Source organism: Leptonychotes weddellii, chromosome 15 (genome assembly GCF_054177405.1).
Source record: "Leptonychotes weddellii isolate Sample4059 chromosome 15, ASM5417740v2, whole genome shotgun sequence".
In the NCBI taxonomy this organism is placed as follows: domain Eukaryota; kingdom Metazoa; phylum Chordata; class Mammalia; order Carnivora; family Phocidae; genus Leptonychotes; species Leptonychotes weddellii.
This window is the reverse complement of record NC_138383.1, coordinates 5,503,202-5,521,864: the sequence shown is the minus strand read 5'-3', so window position 1 is coordinate 5,521,864 and position 18,663 is coordinate 5,503,202. Positions and strand designations below refer to the sequence as shown.

Genomic DNA, 18,663 nt, shown 5'->3' with positions numbered 1-18,663 from the left:
ATTTCCAAGTTCTTTTTTTTTAAATCTGAATGTTCAATTTTTTCAGTGCAGTCTGTTGAAAAGACTACCTTTTCTCCATCGAACTGCCTTTGCAGCCTTCTCAAAAATCGATTGACCATATATATCTGCATCTATTTTTGGATTTTCTATTACCAAGTCAATACCACATTGCCTTAATTACTGTGGCTTTATAAGCTTTGAAGTTGGTGGTGAAGGCCTTCCAAACTTTGTTCTCTTGGGGTAGTCTAATGTGGATGTCTCTTATTATAAGTGGAACTGAGCATCTTTTCATGTGTAGAAGTTGCTGGATTTCTTGATCTCCTTGTCTCTCAGGGTTAGAAGACGTCATAAAAGGTTATCTCTTATTTGCTACCTGATGTATTTATTATCTCCATAATTTCCCAGCCTCTGCTTGGATCCCTCTAGTGCTGGGGAGCTCGTTGCCACTCAGGGCAGCCTGTTCCATTTTTTTATACAGCTCCGATTACGCAAAAGATATCGCTCAGGGTGCCTAGGTGGCTCAGTCATTAAGCATCTGCCTTTGGCTCAGGTCATGATCCCAGGGTTCTGGGATTGAGCCCCGCATCGGGCTCCCTGCTCTGCAGGAAGCCTGCTTCTCCCTCTCCCACTCCCCCTGCTTGTGTTCCCTCTCTCGCTGTGTGTCTCTCTGTCAAATAAATAAAAAATAAAATCTTAAAAAAAATATATTGATTGGGCACCTGGGTGGCTCAGTTGGTTAAGCGACTGCCTTCGGCTCAGGTCATGATCCTGGAGTCCCTGGATCGAGTCCCGCATCGGGCTCCCTGCTTGGCAGGGAGTCTGCTTCTCCCTCTGACCCTCCTCCCTCTCATGCTCTCTGTCTCTCATTCTCTCTCTCTCTCAAATAAATAAATAAAATCTTTAAAAATATATATATATATTGATTAGGATGCCACCAAGGATAGAACCCTGAGGCTTGTTATTAAAAACCTCCCTCCAGCTGAAATCAGTCCATCAGTTAGTACCCTTTGGGCACAGCGACTCAGCTGAATGCAGTCCACCCCATTGTGTTTTCGGTGGAAAGCACAGCTAATGAAGGTTGTGTTGGAAGGAATTAGCAGGACAGCCAACTCCTCAGCTCACCCTCAACCTGAACCTTGGGCACCCCCTTAGCTCTTTTTTTATTTTTAATTTTTTTTTAAAGATTTTATTTATTTATTTGACAGAGAGATAGCGACAGCAGGAACACAAGCAGGGGGAGTGGGAGAGGAAGAAGCAGGCTTCCTGCTGAGCAGGGAGCCCAAAACGGGGCTCGATCCCAGGACCCTGGGATCATGACCTGAGCCCAAGGCAGACGCTTAACAACTGAGCCACCCGGGCGCCCCCCTTAGCTCTTTCTGATGCTGGTTCTGAACTTGGCAGCAGGAAGCATCCATCCCTTTGTTTCCACGGCCTACTATGCTGCCTTTGTCTAGAGACTCGTCATGGCAAACCAAGATTACTATAATTTTCTTCTACTTCTTCTGCCTGTAATTTCTTTCCCTTCCCCCTCTAATCCATTCTCTACCCTCTTAAAATACTGGGACCCTCTCAGGAACCTTCGGTGACTCCCTACAGTCACTTTTTTTTTTTTTTTTTAAAGATTTTATTTATTTGACAGAGAGAGACACAGCGAGAGAGGGAACACAAGCAGGGGGAGTGGGAGAGGGAGAAGCAGGCTTCCCATGGACAGGACCCTGGGATCATGACCTGAGCCGAAGGCAGACGCTTAACGACTGAGCCACCCAGGCGCCCCTCCCCACGGTCACTTTGTTTTGGCCTCCATATGCCTGGGCATTTTGGCTCCTGATTTCCTGCTTGATGTCGTCCTTCATTTCTTCTCTCTTACTTAGGTCTTCTGCTCTAATTGAACAGATCAGATCACCATCTTTCTTTTTTTTAGCAGGTTCCACACCCTGAGATCAAGATCTGAGCTGAGATCAAGAGTCGGACTCTTAACCGACTGAGCCACCTGGGCGCCCCAGATCACCATCTTTCAAAAAGGCTCCATGCTTTTCTTCCTCGGTGCCTTGGTTGAGACCTCTAGTTCTTGCTGTGGTTGTTCTCCCTCTTCTTGCTCTGAGGCTTTCCTAAGTGCACTGCTTGGGCCTTGGACGGCTGCTGCTGCTACTCCTGCTGCTGCTGCTTTTTAAGATTTTATTTATTTAGGGGCGCCTGGCTGGCTCAGTGGTTAAGCGTCTGCCTTCGGCTCAGGTCCTGATCTCCGGGTCCGGGGATCGAGCCCTGCATCGGGCTCCCGGCTCAGCGGGGAGCCTGCTTCTCCCTCTACCTCTCTCTTCTACTCACATACTCTCTCTCAAATGAATTAATAAAATCATTTTTGAAAAATTATTTATTTATTTATTTAGTGTGAGCTGGGGGAGGGGCAGAAGGGAGAGGGAGAAAGAATCTCAAGCAGACTCCAAGCTGAGCGTGGAGCCTGAAGCACAGCTTGATCCCACAACCCTGAGATCATGACCTGAGCCAAAATCAAGAGTCAGCTGCTCAACCAACTGCGCCACCCAGGTGCCCTGGGCCTTGGCCTCTTCTAGGAAGGGATTCCTGGCCCCCCCACCCCTGTTTGCAATTCTCATTTAGTATGTCAATGCCAACTTGAATATTAGTTATATTTTCTCAGAATCTTCAAAACCTGGCTGTATTATAAATCCCTGTTGTGAAGGGACCATATTTTATACTTTTGTGAAAACAGGAACATTCCTTACCCTTAGTGAATGCATACAGTTATTACACACGGTAGGCACTGGATAAATGTCTGTTTCCTTCATCAACCCTTCTCTTTATTATCCACCAAGACTTGCATGTGCTAGGCATTTCAGAGGTTGGTAGAACTGATTTAGTTGGATCTTAGATCCCACCTTACTTTTTAAAAATCAACCCTACCTACTGAGGCATTATTTCCACATGATAAAATGCACCTACTTGAGTATATAGTTCAAAGAATTTTGACAAATGTATACACCCTTGTAACCACCACCCACAATCAAGATATTGAACAAAAGACCCCTGTGCCCTTTGCAGTCTTTCCCTCCCCACGACCCTAGGTAACCCCTTATCTGCTTATTGTCACTATAGATTAATTTTGCCTGTTCTAAGTTTTATGGAAATGGGATCATATGCTATGTGCTCTTTTGTGCTCCTTTCACTCAGCAAATGTTTTTGAGATTCAGCCACATTGTTGTGTGTATCAATACCTCATTCTGTTTGGTTGCTGGGCAGAATTCCATTGTATGGATATACCACAGTTCATTCACGTGTGAGTGGACATTTGGATTGTTTCCAGCTTTTGGCTATTTTGAATAAAGATGCCATGAACATTTGTATACAGTTTTTTTTTTTGAGGAAGTATATTTTCATTACTGGGACATCTAGTGAGTGGATACTCAACTTTATCAGAAACTGCCAAAATGTCTTCCAGAGTGGGTGTACCACGTGACTTCCCACCAGCAATTTATGAGCTCATATCCTCACCAACACTAAATATTGTCAGTCTTTTTCATTGTAATCATTCTAATGGGTGTGTATTGATATTGGGGGCACCTGGGTGGCTCAGTGAGTTAAGCATCTGACTCTTAGTTTTGGCTCAGGTCATGATCTCAGGGTTATGGGATGAATATATTAATATAAATGTTAGCATTTAATTTAATTAATATTTATTTAATATTAATATTGAGTCTTCCAACCTACGAACATGGCGTATCTCTCTATTTATTTAGGTCTTGAATTTCAACAGGCCTTACATATATGTTTTTAAAAGTCATTCCTAAGTATTCGCTATATTTCATTATAGCATACAGGAATTTAATCTATATTTGTATTTTGTATTTTGACCTTGTATCTTGTAACCTTGCATACTTATTTGTTTTGTCCCTTAGAATTTTTCCTATACGATGTAGTCTTCTGCAAATAAAGACAGTTTTACATGTTTCTTTGCAATCTTTATGTCTTTCATTTATTTTTTCTTCGTCGTCGTCGTTGTCTTCTTCGTCGTCGTCGTCTTCTTCTTCTTTCTTCTTTTTTCTTTCTTCTTCTTCATTTAAGTAAGCTCTAGGCCCAGCCTGGGGCTTGAACTCATGACCCCGAGATCAAGAGTCCCATACTCTACCTACTGAGCCAGCCAGGCACCCCTCTTCTCCTTCCTTTTGAGTCTTTATTCTTCACCTAGGTGGCACTTTGTTCATATTTCTCATTTCCTGGTGATAGTAATGGCAAGTATTTATTAAGACTTACTATTTGCTAACTACTGTACTGGACCCTCTGCATATAATATTTCATGTAATTCTTGTTGCTTCTTTGTGAGATAGGCATCATTCTATGAATGAGGACACTGAGGCTCAGAGAGACAAGTAATTTGCCGAGGTCACTTGGCGTTTGATACATGTTGGAGCCAGGATTTGAACCAGGGGTATCTGGCTTTCAAACCTGTGCTTTCTCTCACAATGGACCAGGGGTAGAACTGGCCCTTTAAGGATCTAGCTGCTGGTTTCAGATCAGACAGTTGAGGACAGCTCTTTCCCAGAATCCCACCTATGGAGTGATGGGAAAACAGAGACTCTTAGAAAAATGTCCTGCTCCTGGCTGCCCTCTGCACGCTGCGGTTCCAAGTCCAGCAGAGTTATTTCACTCCTGTTGTGTTGGCAGAAGGAGCCAAGCACAATCCCCATCTGGCTTCTGGTGCCTTGCCCTGTGTGGCGACTGCCTCATCCAGCCCCTGCTGGGACGGGGTGCACGGGGACCTTGAGCTGTACTCGTAAACAGGGCCTGGGCTGCGGGAGTCAGAGCGGCCTTGGGGAGATGCGCGTTCGTCCTCTCAGGATCCCATTTCCGTTGGCTGCCAAAGACCAAATGTCAGTGCGTTGCGCGCGGCTGCTTCCAGCGTCCCTGTCTGCGGCTGACCCTCCGGGGCTAGCTCACTCAGCTCCGAAAGCCTCGGCTGCAGAGGGCCTGCAGGGGTCGGGAGAGACGGGGAAGCACGGGCCCGGGGGGCAGTACTAATGCTGTCTTGTGAGGGATCACGTGGGGTTTTGGCGTGGGGTTGGTGGCCGCAGAGCCTTGGCCTCCTGGCTGGGGTCTCTGGACGCAGCTTTTTTCTTGTTTCTAGACGGCTCTTTTATGGATCAGTTCTCCTGGGCTTCTGACCAGCTCCACTTACTGAGGCTCTGCTACAGGCCCCAGAAAGAATTGCCCCTGTCAGCAGGTCAGTGCCTTCTCCACAAGTTGTCACTGGGCACCAAACCAGATTACTCAGGGGCACTCTACCCCAACCCTCCCTGGCCTGAAATTGTTAAAGTGGGTTGGCTGCCAGGATGCATGGGTGAGGGTCCGGGATTGTGGGGGGTGTTGTCCGATTGGATCACCCATCCTGGCAGGTGTCTGCCCAGGTGCCTGGTGAGCACTGCCCTGTCAGCAAAGCACACGAGAGGCACAGCTCTGTGGCACGTGGGCACGTGTGTGTGTGGGTGTGCGTGTGTGGGTGCGTGGGTGCGGGCACGTGTGCGTGGGGTCCAGTTTACCTTAATGCTAACCTTTATTTATTTTTAAAATTAATTAATTGTTTTCCTAATCTTTACTTTTTTTTTTAAGTTTTTATTTATTGGGGTGCCTGGGTGGCTCAGTCGTTGAGCGTCTGCCTTCAGCTCAGGTCGTGATCCCAGGGTCCTGGGATCGAGTCCCACATCGGGCTCCCTGCTCGGCGGGAAGCCTGCTTCTCCCTCTCCCATTCCCCCTGCTTGTGTTCCCTCTCTCGCTGTGTCTCTCTCTGTCAAATAAACAAAATCTTTAAAAAAAATAAATAAAGTTTTTATTTATTTAAGTCATCTCTACACCCAGCTTGGGCTCAAACTTACAACTGAGCCAGCTGGGCGCCCCTAGTCTTTATTTTATTTATTTTAATTTTTTTTTTTCCAAAGATTTTATTTACTTATTTGAGACAGAATGAGAGAGAGAGAGAGCACATGAGAGGGGGGAGGGTCAGAGGGAGAAGCAGACTCCCCGCGGAGCAGGGAGCCCGATGCGGGATTCGATCCAGGGACTCCAGGATCATGACCTGAGCCGAAGGCAGTCGCTCAACCGACTGAGCCACCCAGGCGCCCCCTTTTTTTTTTTTTTTTTAAAGCTCAGGTGGGAACTTGGAAGGCTGGGCTTCTTTTTATTTATTTATTTATTTATTTATTATTTATTTGCGAGAGAGAGCACAGGCAGGGGAGAGGGGCAGAGGGAAAGGGAGAAGCAGGCTCCCTGCTGAGTGGGGAGCCTGACGTGGGACTTGATCCCAGGACCCCGAGATCATGACCTGAGCCGAACGCAGATTCTTAACCAACTGAGCCACCCAGGCTCCCCGTAATCTTTATTTTTTAAAAGCTGGGAAGCCAAGGGTTTTCCTGCTTGCTGCAAGTCAGCGAGTAAGGGCACATGCAGAGCAAAACATAGTGTGTCTCTGAAAATGAGGGTTCGAAGGAGGGAAGCTTCAGCCCTCCAGCGTGCCTTGGGGAAGCCCTCTCCCTCCCAGCCTCAGAGTGGAATCCGCCCGAGGCTGAGTGCCTAGGGAAGCTGTGTTGCCAGGACAGGGCCGGTCGAGCTCTGGTGCCCCAGGCTCCAGTCTTTTCCATGTGCCACTCTACTGTGTAGACAACACCGTCGTGTTTCTCAGCAACCTGGACTTACGGGGTGTCTCCTTTCTTTCTCTCCAGATGCTGCAACTGTGACAGAGTCACTGGGCCTTGTCCATGCTGGGGAGGAGCCTTCCTTTTGGGGGTGACCGCATTCATCTGGGCATGCCTGCAGTACTCTGGGCCCATGGATCCGAAGGAGAAGCACACGGTAAGGCCGTGCTTGGTGCCCTGATGGGTATTGTCTGTGTGGCTCTGTTGGACTCTCTACTTGTGTTGGCCTGGGAGGTCCTCTTTTGGGGGGCTTTAAACCAAAATGAGAGAGGGGGTGTGGCTCTGAGGATGGGGGTACGGGATGGCGACCCCCCCCCCCGCCAAGAGGGTGCTGTTGCTGGGCTGGGAAGCTCTCGGGGAGCTGGGAGCACAGGACAAAGGGTGGGGACCGGTGAGCACAGCGACATGGGAGCAGGTTTCTGATTTAGGTTGGCTCCGAGCCAGTCTTCCACTTCTTGCCCATGGGTGTGTAATTTCGTTTGTTTGCTCTTTGCTAGGGCTCTGCCCCAATCTGCTGAGCCATGTTGAGTATGGTCGGGCACCCTCTCTGTGGTTAGGGAAGAACTCCCCAGTCAGACTCCAAACACAGCTACAAAGCCAGCTGGAGGTGAGGAGCCAGGAGGCCCAGGCACCCGCAAAGTCGGCCCCCTCCTCCCAGCCTGGCACAGGATGCCTCCCAGCCTCCAGGTACGCTGCCCTGGCCTGGCAGTCGATTTGCTGGCATCAGAGTATCCTTCCTGTGATGGAGACTGCCCCAGAGGGGGTCCTTCCATCTCTCGGCTGGACTTCTGCCACAGCTTCCTATGGGTTCCTCTGTCTCTGATCTCCTTCCTCCACTTGCTGTCAGAGAAAGGTATCCGAAATGCAGAGCTGACCTTTGTCACCTCTGCTTAAAAGTCACCAGTGGCTCCGTTCCTCCTGCTGAAATGTTGAGTGTGGCGGGCGAAGCTCACCATCATCCTGCTGCTGCCTGTTGGCCCCACATCCCTAGCCTCCCCCGCCTTGGCCTTTAGCACTAGTCATTCTGAATGCTTCAGAATTTGGGCACACTGTCCACATTTAGGCTCCTGCTTTTTTCCTGATAAACTCCTCCTATTCTTTCTTCACGAGCCATCACCTTCTCCTGATAAGCCCTCCTCCCCCCTCCAGACGTCCCTCCTTCCAGCATTCATAGTATCTCCACCACTCTTCCTGCCACCGTGTATTGAACTAATCTATCTGTCCCACCTCATCCCAGTGTCCCTGGCTCCTAGCATAGAGCCTGGCATGCAGCAAGGGCCCAGTAAGTATTTATCAATCTGAACTTACAGACAGCGACCTTCCTGCCAAAGAGATCTTGGAAGGTCTGGAGAGGGAGCTGTGGGTCCACACGCTGGGTCCCTGGGGGTGCCCGGCTGCCTGCTGACTCGTTCAGCTCCAGGCTTCCCATGCCTCTGGGCCAGCTGTGGAGCAGGCTTGGAGGCCTGAACCCGAAGCAGGTGTGTGCAGCCTCCTGCTCACAGGTAGCTCTGACCGCTCTGCAGGTGTCCATCCTATGAGTGATTGGCACAGAGGGGACCAGCCATGGTGACTTCTCCCCTAGCCTGGGTGCAAGGCTGCCGCGTCCAATTGCAAGAGCTGTTCACTTCCAGGGGGGCACCCTCTAGAAGCTTTGCTATTGTGTGATGTGGTGGCCTACCTGGGTGAGGCTGAGTGTCTCAAAAACAGGACAGTATTGTCCCTGGTTCCAGCCTGTTGCCGAAACACCACTTCCTAGTGAGTTGGGGAAGTATAGTTCTGTGAGCCAGTGGGCTGGCTTCTCTCTCAAGCCTGGCGAAGAACACTTGAGAGCCCAGGATGGATAGCTCTCAGGGGCCATTTTTCCTACAGGATTTTTCCTTATCCTCTTTGTCTTTCTGGAGAGATGAGTCCTGAACTAGAAATATCATCAGCCGTATTCATGGAATACCTCCTTGGGGTTGGTGGAGCTCTGGGCCCTGGGGAGGTCGCCCCCGGCTTGGAGAGGCTGATAGTCCAGCTGAGGAACTAGTTGTACAAGCAACTAAGAAACAGAACCAGACAGGGTTTTTACCGGAAATGGCTTGTGAGCTGTACACATGGGCTTCTAAAGATTACTCCGTGGCCTCCAACAGTCGGGGCGTCTTGGAGGCGTGGGAATGAAGAGAGCTGGATGGCGGAAGTTGATCGAAAGGGGCCTGTCGTCCCCTGGCTGTAGCCCAGGATCAGCGTGGCTGTTGCTGGTTGCTTAACTGCTCCCCACCCCCCATCGTGACCTCCCTGTCCTCCGTGTCTCCGTCAGAACCTCCTCTCCTCTGTCCCCAGTCCCCCGTGGTGGACGTGCTGTGGCAGTGAGCGTCTGGGTTTCTGTTTCTTGGGTGCAGTGCGCCCCTTTTTGCTTGCTGAGGTGGGCAGTGCAGGAAGGGGGCAGGTTGGGAGTCTTGCAGAGCCCTCAGACCCTGTGAGCTATTCTTTCCAGGGCCTGTCATGCAGGAGGCGGAGTTTGCCGAGTTGTGATGCCCACAGAGCGGGGCCTTGGTAGAAAGCTAAGGGGAAGTGTGCCTGGGAGCAGGGGCCAGAGGGGTGCCAGGCTCTCCTTGGCAGTTTGCTAAGGCTGCAGCCCACTGCACAGCTGAGCCCTCCTCCCCCTGGCCTGCACCTCAGGGAACCTTCTGCCCTGACCCTCTGGACTGCCTGGCCCCTCTTTTCCTGCTCCCATTCAGATCTGGATTTGGCAGAGGTGGGGCGGGGGGCCAGGGAGCTGTGCTAGGGAAGGGGGCGAGGAGAGGCTGGCTCGAACTCAGCTGAGGCTCTCTCTTCGCCTCCCTGCAGCTGGTGACGGTGGAGATGGTGGAGATGGTGTTGTGGGTGTTGTCTGGGAAACAGGGCCCTGGAGAAAAGTGCTCAGGCTCCAGCCTGCGTTCTCTAGTTCTTGGACCTGTTGGGCTGCTTCCTCTCCCTTGGGGTTTTGCAGCCCCTTCCTTTTTTTTTTTTAAAGATTTTATTTATTTATTTGAGAGAGACTGAGAGAGAAAGCACATGAGAGGGGGGAGGGTCGGGAGGGTCAGAGGGAGAAGCAGACTCCCCGCCGAGCAGGGAGCCCGATGCGGGACTCGATCCAGGGACTCCAGGATCATGACCTGAGCCGAAGGCAGTCGCTTAACCAACTGAGCCACCCAGGCGCCCCTTGCAGCCCCTTCCTAAGGGTGGCCTGGACATAGGCCGAGAAGTTTCCAGTCTACTTCCAGGGCCGCCCGTGTGTCAAATTCGGGGTCCCAGAGTGATGCGCAGGCTCTGCTGGCCACTCCTGGAGCCACAGGTCACTGGGTGGGAGTTGAGGCCTCATGTCCACAGGGCTCTCCTGTCTCAGAAGCCCTTTGGCAGGTGTGTCTAAATGTGACTGCGCGTTTATCAGCTGCTGACTGAGCTCTGCTGTTGGGGGTGCTCCCCCCTCCGCCCCCCGCAACCTGGTGGGAAGGTGTTAGGTCTTAGGTATTGGAATCCTCAGAAGCCCTTCCTGTCTGCGGGCTCTTCCCCCTTCTGCTGGAGTCTCTGCTGGAGTCTTCCACTGGATTCTTCTGCTGGCTTCTGGCCCCCTGCTCTGCCTCCTAGAAGTCACTGCTCCAGGCTTCCCAATTGCCAGTCCTCCCCGCTCCATGCTGGATGTGCTGCTATTAATAACGGGCAAGGCCCCCCCTCCCCTCCTTCCTGCAGCTGTAAGTGTGGGAAGAGCTGCTGTTGGCGTGGCTCCATACTGGGAGTCTCTGAGGGATTTCGGGGAACTCTCATGGATGGCGGGCACCTACCTTGCCCGGTGACTTGGGCCCAGGAGGGGTGTGGTCTGGGGAGAGAGCCCATGTAGCCCTGGGTGCCATGGTTGCCCTCGGGCTCCCACAGCCATCTCCAGCACAGTCTCCTCCTCCCCATGCGCGCACACCCGGCTGGCTGCGGGCGCCCGTCCGCTCACCCCTCGGTGGCCTCTGATGAATGGGCCAAGCTCCTGGGCATCTGGCAGAGCATCTACAAACTTTCTCCTCCCTCCCTCTCGCCTGCCTCTCCCTCCCTCCCACAGCCCTGTTGCTGCACTGCCTCCTCCTCCCTCCCTAAATCTGCAGCGTGACTGGAAATAGGCTGAATTAATCAGCAGACTGAAGCTTCACTCTGCACGGATCCTCTGCGGCACCGCTCCGGCTCATCGCTCCCACGCTCCCTGGCCCACTCCCCTCTTTTCCTCTCCTCTCTCTCTCTCTCTCTCCCCGCCCCCGGTTCCTGCTTCTTCTCTCTCCTTGAGGGTGGTGTTGGAAGTTCTGTAGTTGACTCCTTGTGGCTCAGGCTCTACCCCATGCTTTTTAAGCAGACAGAGCTATGGATGCCCCATCAGGGCAAATGCACCAAAGTGAGTATGCTAACTTGGTTTTATATTTCTGTTACAAAAGCCTTGTTCTCTGCTTTGTGTGCAAGGCTTTGGCTTAGCAATTGCCACAAGTCTTGAAGATGGGTGCTGAACCGGAGGCAGCTCAGATTATGAGGTAGCTAGGACCGAAGAGGGAGGCTGAGAATGGGAGCCACGATGCCTGTGTGTCTAGGGAGCTGCCAGCCAGGCTCCCAGAGCAGGACCGGAGCCGCGTGTCCCGGTGGGGCATCCTGTCGAGTTATGCTGGGACCTGGGTCTCCATGCACAGGTGATGGGAAGCCCCGGATCTGGACATCAGCCCTCCTCAGGGCCAGGCGGGGGGCTCTTTTTTTGCTGGACCACATGGGTCATTGAGATAGGAGCAGCCAGGGCCCGGCTGATTTCTTCCTAGTCTGGGTGGCTGCAAGAGGAAGAAGATGGGTAGAAGTGCCAAGGTCAGCCTGAGCCCTGAAGACAAAGAAGCTTGAGGCTTTGATTTGCCTGGCTGAAGATAAGATTTGTGTCTGGCCAAGCTCAGAAGAGATTTATCATGGCTACTAACAAAAGACCCAGCTTCAGTGACTTAGGCATTATGTTGGAGTCCATCTTTGGGTCCCCTCCCCAACTGTACTGGCCCAGAAAGCTGTGATGATGGGGACCTGGTTCAGGGGCCAGCCAGTTCTTTTTTTTTTAAATATTTTATTTATTTGCTTGAGAGAGAGAGTGCGTGCGTGCATGAGAGCACACAGAGGCAGAGGGAGAAGCAGACTCGCTGCTGAGCAGGGAGCCAGGCGTGGGGCTCGATCGCAGGACCCTGGGATCATGACCTGAGCCGAAGGCAGACGCTTCACTGACAGGCCCCCAGGCGCCCCAGGGCCAGCCAGTTCTAATTAGCTCTCTGCTGTTGTCAAGGCTGAGGGTCACAGTCTAAATTCGTAGCCTATCTACCTGTGCCTATGGGACCTGCATTCTGCTCCCAAAATAGGTGAAAGTGGGAATGAAAACAGTGGCCGTGGGGACAGAGCCTGTGAGGAGTCCTGAAAGGACGAGGGCTGGGGGCCAGGGGCTCTTGGCTCTGGGCCACCTGGGAAACCTGACCGAGGGGGTGCAAGAGAGTTCAGGGGTGTTGGCTCTGGGAAGACTCATTAGACTGCCCCAGACACTCAGCATCAGGCCCCATAGAACTGGTCCTGTTCAGTAGCGGGGTTTTTGCAGTTCTGATTGGACAGATAAGAGTTCTTTCCCCACCCTTCTCGTCTAAATCCCCATGCCCTCTCAGTGTCCCCCTTTTTGAAAAAAAAAAAAAAATTAATTAATTTATTTATTTGAGAGAGAGAGAGAGAGACAGAGAGAGAGGGCAGGGGGCCGGGGTGGTAAGAAGGAGAGGGAGAGGGACAAGCAGACTCCACGCTGAGCCTGGACCCCATCACAGGGCTCAATCCCATGACCCTGAGATCATGACCTGAGCCAAAATCAAGACTGGATGCTTAACTGACTGAGCCACCCAGGTGCCCCCCAGCCCCCACCCCCAGGGTCCCCCTTTGATGATGGAACAGGGAGGAGAAGCCCAGCTCTTGATGGGCATTTGTGGCCAGCATCTCCTGAGCCTGGGCTTCCTAGAGCCTCAAGTTACTTTGTTGGATCCAGTTGAGCCTGAGCATTTGAAGCGGGATGCTTTTACCTGCAAAGCATTGGTGTAAGTGGAGAGGCGGGCTCCTGTCCCCCCTGTGGTATAGAGTTCTGGCTTGGCCATCACTCCTCTCCCCAGGAACATCCTGGGAGGTGTCTGGCAGTGGGGTGGGGTGGGAGATTTGGAACATCTGGCAAACAGGAAGAATCTCTTACTCCCTCTGGGTACTTAAGGCTGGGACAGTTTTTCTCACCCTTCTTGGCCCCAGAGGCAAGAAAAGGACACCTTCAGATGGCACGTGTATGAGTTGGGTCCTTATTTCTCAAACCAACCATATGCATCCTTGCACGGCCTCCCCATGGGTGCCCAGCCTAACTTGTATTTTGAGAAAGGCTGGCAGAGCCTGCTCGCCCAGGGCCCTTTCTTAATTTCCTTTGAAAGTGCTGAAGTTCCACCAAGTTCCTCAGCTTTGGCTCTTACCTTGCAGGGCGGGGAAGCACAATGAGAGAAACAGTGATTTTACCCGTAACTGGGACTCTCCTGCCAGAGACAGGGTGAGGTGTTGTTCTTTCATGTCACTGAGGGGCCGAGGCAGTTGGAGAGGTGTGGTTGGGGCCCTGGAGAGTGGGCTGGCCCAGAAGGCTGTGTCCTTGCCCCAGGGCCTACCTGTCCGGGCAGGCACTTTCTCTAGGAGGCGTGTGATTACAGAGTGGCTATTTTCCCTCTGCTAGGCTGTCTTTAATCGCCAGTCTGGAGTTGGTGTTCCTGGCCAGACAAAACATGCGTGGGCAGACGCACACAGTCAGCTCGGCAGGCCTCCTCTGGCCCTGCCCCAGGAGCATCTGCCCCCTCTGGCCCATACCTCCCAAACCTGGAGAGCAGCAGTGTGCAGGTGCTAGGAACCTGGGTGCAGAGAGAGAGAGTGAATCCATTTCTGGGTTGTGGAAGGGGGGCACCTGGAATGAGGCGGCGGATGTCAGGGCGGCCACAGGACAAGAGGAGGGGAGTTGCTGATGTCCAAAGTCTAAAGGCCTGGCTGGGGGCGTGGGGGGTCCCCTGGTTCCCTGGCTGCCCCCTGAGCCCTTGCCTGCCTTCCGAGCATGGTCCTCATCTCAGACCCGTTGGCTTCCCACGTGACCTGCAGCCCCTGGGATTTACCCTCCCTTTCTCCTGCCCAATCCCCGTCTCTTGTCTCTTTGGCGGGCAGCCTTTCCACCACTGCAGGCCAGCCTTTCCCTGCCTCCAGGACATTTTCACACTGCAGTGTTTCTGGAGGCCTGGCCCAGGAAAGTGCATCTTGGGAACCTTCACCTCTCCCCCTGCGGAGAGAGAGCTCACAAAGTGGAGCCTGAGGGAGAAGGGGGCAGTGGGGAGGGGCAACATGGGAAGCCCCATTCGCAGTGGCTGTGCTTTCCAAATCCTCTTCTTTCCTGGGTTGGGTGGAATAGGCGTCACCCCCTGGGCCAGCCCCTTAGACACGAGAAGGCCTCTGGTCCCCTTCTTCTCTCTTCCTCCCACCGTGCAGGAGACTTTCTCCCCTTCCGTGCCAGGAGTCAGGGAGGCAGACGTACAGACCTGAGCTTACCTGATACTCATCTGTCCTGGACCACAGCTTCTCAGGAAGGCCCCAGGATCTCTGCCAGAGGGAGGTAGATGCTCTGGAGTAGAATATTTACCCATACTGGGGTGTGGGCCCTCTGCCCAGAGGGCCATATCTTCCGGAGCTGAAATAACCAGTTATCCCCTCTGGGGAGAAGCAGCTCTTATCTTCATAATCCCCCAAAGCCAGCATGGAGAGCAGGGATTAGGGGAGATTTAGGCAAGGGATCTGGGAAGTCTTGGGGCCAGGCTCACTCTGGAGCCCATCCTCATCCCTCAGGCCGAAAAAGCTGGTAATGGGCCAGTGTGGGGGCTCCACTCAGGTGCGTCCTCCCAGGGTGGGTCTGCTGGGGTACTGCCCCCGAGCAGCAGCCCCTTCTAGTCTTGGAGATGTGTGTCCTGTGAGCGGCAAGGCTGCCAAGGAGAGCGGTGGCTATGGAGACAGGCATGGAGGAGGAAGTCTGGAACGTCAGTGGGCAAAGCCAGGGCAGACCCCAGGGAAGGCAGAGGGGGAGCAGGGGCGGGCCATGAGCTGAGGTAGTCAGGGAGTCACCAGCTTAGCCACCCTTGGTCAGGACTCAGTAGATAACCCCAGCCCCTTTCTTAGTGCCCCAAGTCTAGGGCTTTGCTCCTCTTGCTCAGGAACCTTTCCTGGTGGGAGCTCACATTGGTGCTCTTGGGAAAGACCCAGTTCTCCGCCAGCACTCCTTTCCCAGGGGTGTTCTTTTTCCCAGGACCCCCGACCTGATTCAATGTGTGCATCGGCCTCACCTTCAGAAGTTTTGATTCGGTAGGTTTGGGGTGGGACCTGGACATCCACGTTTTTAGAAGCTCCAGGTATTTCTGCTACAGACCCCGGGTTGACAACCCCTGATTAACGTGTCACCGAGATCACTGAAGCTATGTGTGCACTCATTCTTCCATTCATCCAGCCGGTGGCCATGGGGCCACTGCTGTGTGCCCGGCACTGTCTCGGCAGGTAGTTGGAGGGATGTGGAGAGGGAAGAATTCAGTACCTGTTTTCAAGGAACTGGCAGTCTGGTGGGAGAGCCAGACGAGTCAATCTATAATGACAGTTCTCCACAATGCAGACCGGGAGCCAGCTTGCCCAGGGTGCTCTTGGAATACAAACCTCTCCCCGTAAGTGCAGTCCTTGGCTTTGGGAAAATTTCCCAGAGCAGGTGACGTTCGAGCTGAGGCTTGAAGGGGAAGAGAGAGGTGTCTGGGGCCGGGAGCGTGTGTCCAGGGAGGGAAAGCACGTAGAGGTACTTGTACCCGAGCTGGAGAGCACGGCTCGCGTCAGGAATGGAGGAAACGCGGGCGAGGAGGCTGGAGAAGCTGGTGGATCACAGGTCCTGCCCCAGAGTCTGGGCTCGATTGGAAAGATAAACAGGGGTCGGTTGAGGCAATGTGCGCTGCTCTGACTGGATGTTGCCGTTGGCTTGGAAGAGTTGGACGCTGAGGGGTGGGAGGGGGCGGTGGTCACTGCAGGAGCGGGGCTGTCCAGCCGGGAGGGCCACGCTCCAGGGTTTGGGTCAAATCCACTCCTAGGGGCCCGTGAAACAGCAGTGCAGCCATTGAGTAAACAGGTCAGCATTCAGGGCTGTGCCTGGAGGTAAACTTCAGGAGTTGGAAGCTTGGTGGTGTGGTGGGAGACTCCACGATGGCGGCCAAGGTTGTCTTGGAAACGTACGTGAATTTGTTAAGATATCCTCGAGATGGGCTGTGCGGTGGATGGAGGGGAAAGAAGAGCCAGTCAGAGAAGGAGAAGACAGGGTGAGGCCCAGGAGTGGGGCTGTCAGTAAGGAGAGGCCAGGCCAGGCTCACACAGGACAGCATGGGTGGTACCCAGTGCCGCCCAGGACCACCCCATCTGTGCCCTGTTCTGCCACCCTCGGTGACAGAAGGCGGCGTCGCAGGTCCTTCCCTGGGAGCAGTTGTCCCTTGTCTGAGATTGTGTCCTTCCTGATGCCGGAGTGTCACGATATGCTGCTTTCTGTGAAATGGTGGAAACAGTATTTGGTGGGTTTTTTCTTAATGCTTTTACCTAGGAACAATGAAGAGCTAGTGTCTCCTTGTTAGTTCCCCTTTCCCCACTTAAAAAAACCCCAAAACCCCCCAAAAAACCCACTATTTTTTGGCTCCTGAAATACACAGATGGCAGCAGAGGTCGATGGGGAGGTGAGGGGCGAGAGCAGTGTGTGGGGCCGGGAGATGCCGATGGCCTTGGAAGGTGGGTTAGGAAACACTGAGTGGAGAAAGTTGCGTGTGTTTCTGTTTTTAACTTGGCCTTGAGGAGTAGGGGACTTTTAACGTCGTGGAGATTTGCGCAAACACCCTGAGGGCTGGGGGGCTGGTGGAGGAAGAGGAGGGAGGATTTGGGGAGGGATGACGAGGGCCCGGCCTGCGGCCTGCGATGGAGGGCCTCTCTGGGCAGTGCCCTGGGGCCTCCGGGGCGATGCTGAATGCTGCCTGCTTCGCCTGCTTCCTCCAGGGCGAGCCACCCTTGGCCCTGGGCCTGTCTACCCGGAAGGCCCTCGGCATCCTGCAGGAGCAGCTGGAGACGGTGCTGGAGGGACACCTGAAAGAACGGAAGAAATGTCTCACGTGGAAGGTGAAGCTTCTTCCCGGGGAAGCCGGAGCCGAGGTGGGATGGCAGAGAGGCGTGGGAGGCCCAGGCTCGGGCCCGGGAGCCGGTGCTCACGCTGGGCGGCGTGACCCAACTGAAGCCTCGCTACAACTCAGAAGGAAGCTGGGGCTGCCTGGCGGAGTGCTGTCCTGACCCCACTTGCTGCAGGAGCCCAAGCGGCTGGACCCCAGCCGAGACCAAAGCCAAGAGAGCGAGGCAGCCCCAGGCCGGGTCAGGCGGGCGTGGGAGCAGGGCGGCCAGATTCTAGCAGGATGCTGCCTCCCGGCTCCTTCGCCGGGCCCCTCACTCCCCGCTGCCCCTCCTCAGGAGCTGTGGAGAAGCAGCTTCCTGCACCACAGTAACCGCTGTTCCTGCTTCCACTGGCCCGGAGCCTCGCTCATGCTGCTGGCTGTGCTGCTTCTGCTGGGCTGTCATGGGAGCCAGCCGGCGGGCAGGTAACCTTCCCTCCCCGCCTCTCACCCGGGGACCCCCCCCCAGGGGCGCTCCCCCCGCCCCAGTCCCAGTCTGCCTTGTTAGGAACCCTCGGTCCCTTGACTGGCTGCTGTCAGCCCCCGAATGAGACACTCCTTTCAGAAGGGACTGGGGTGGGGGGTCTCGGGTTGGCTGGGTGGGGGAGCCCCTCTCCTTGCTAGTACCCCCTCACCTCTTCCCACCAGCCATGGGGTTGAGCTGGTGAATGCCTCAGCACTGTTCCTCTTGCTGCTTCTCAACCTCATCCTCATCGGGCGGCAAGATCGGCTGAAGCGTGGGGAGGTAGAGCGGAGGCTCCGAGGGATCATTGACCAAATCCAAGGTGAGGCCGAGGGTCAGGCATGCTGGGTGGAAAAGGGTGCCCTATGATGTGTCAGCCCTACGAGCTCTTCTCCTGAGTCCCCGCCAGGAGCCCAGCACAGTGGCGTTGCCTACGGTCAGCATTCTGGGGGCTCTTGGCATCAGGAGAGTCAGAAGGCTGCCCTGCCCCTTTTGAGCAGGACAGTGACAGCCAGGGACGTGCAGGCAGTGGCCTCAGCACGGCCCGCAGGGAGGCTGATGGTGGCCCAGTCGGCTTGCAGGCTTGCTAACCATGGGAGACTAACAGAGAAGACCCTGTCTTGGCAGGAGGACAGTTGAGGTTTTCTCTTCCAAGTCTGTCTTGTCTGGCGGTACTGGGCCGGGGCAGGTAGGAAGATGGGCCAGGGAAGTCGAAGACCTGCAAGACGCAGGGTTGGGGGCCCAGAGCCGGGAGCCCAAAACGGAGCAGCCCTGTTCCTAAAGAAAGGAGTTGCTCCATCCCATTTCTGCTCGTTCTTTCATTCAGATAGTGTTTGTTAAGCCCCAGCTATGGATTGGGAATATTAGGCTCTTCTGAGAGACAGTGGTTCCCGCTTTCCAAGGGCCTGTGGTCTTGTATGAAACACCTAGTGTCGGAAACCTCTCTCGAACCTGACTGGGCAGTGGACGTTTGAATGCTAAGTGAGAAGGGATTGCTTCATTCTGAAATGATCAGTTAGCTGCAGCCATGTGCCCGGCGTGGGAAGTACAACGGTGACCGAGAAGGATGGGCCCTGCTCCTCGGGAGCTTAGTCTCTTGCTCAGGAACCATCACTGGCTCCCTCTTGCTTATCAAAGCTGCCCAGAACCTCTGGGCCAGGCTCCAGCCTCTCTCTCCAGATTCTTCTCTTACTGTCATCATCACCCAAAAGCTCCTCCCCAGTGC

General features: G+C 53.9%; 1 protein-coding gene across 14 annotated transcripts in view; it reads left to right on the top strand.

Moving 5' to 3' along the window:
• TMEM94 (transmembrane protein 94) overlaps positions 1-18,663 on the top strand; it is a 35,475-nt gene that overhangs the window by 4,550 nt on the left and 12,262 nt on the right. For 3 of the 14 annotated variants that reach the window (XM_031037336.2, XM_081804519.1, XM_031037313.2), the window contains exons 2-6: positions 5,138-5,233; positions 6,726-6,855; positions 16,812-16,931; positions 17,274-17,401; positions 17,624-17,760. In XM_031037336.2, the coding sequence (XP_030893196.1) occupies positions 6,832-6,855; positions 16,812-16,931; positions 17,274-17,401; positions 17,624-17,760 (409 nt within the window). In that variant the 5' untranslated portion in view covers positions 5,138-5,233; positions 6,726-6,831. Of the gene's footprint in view, positions 1-5,137; positions 5,234-6,725; positions 6,856-10,828; positions 11,092-16,811; positions 16,932-17,273; positions 17,402-17,599; positions 17,761-18,663 lie in introns of those variants that run through there. The other 11 variants (XM_081804513.1, XM_081804512.1, XM_081804511.1 and 8 more) reach the window with 6 other exon arrangements.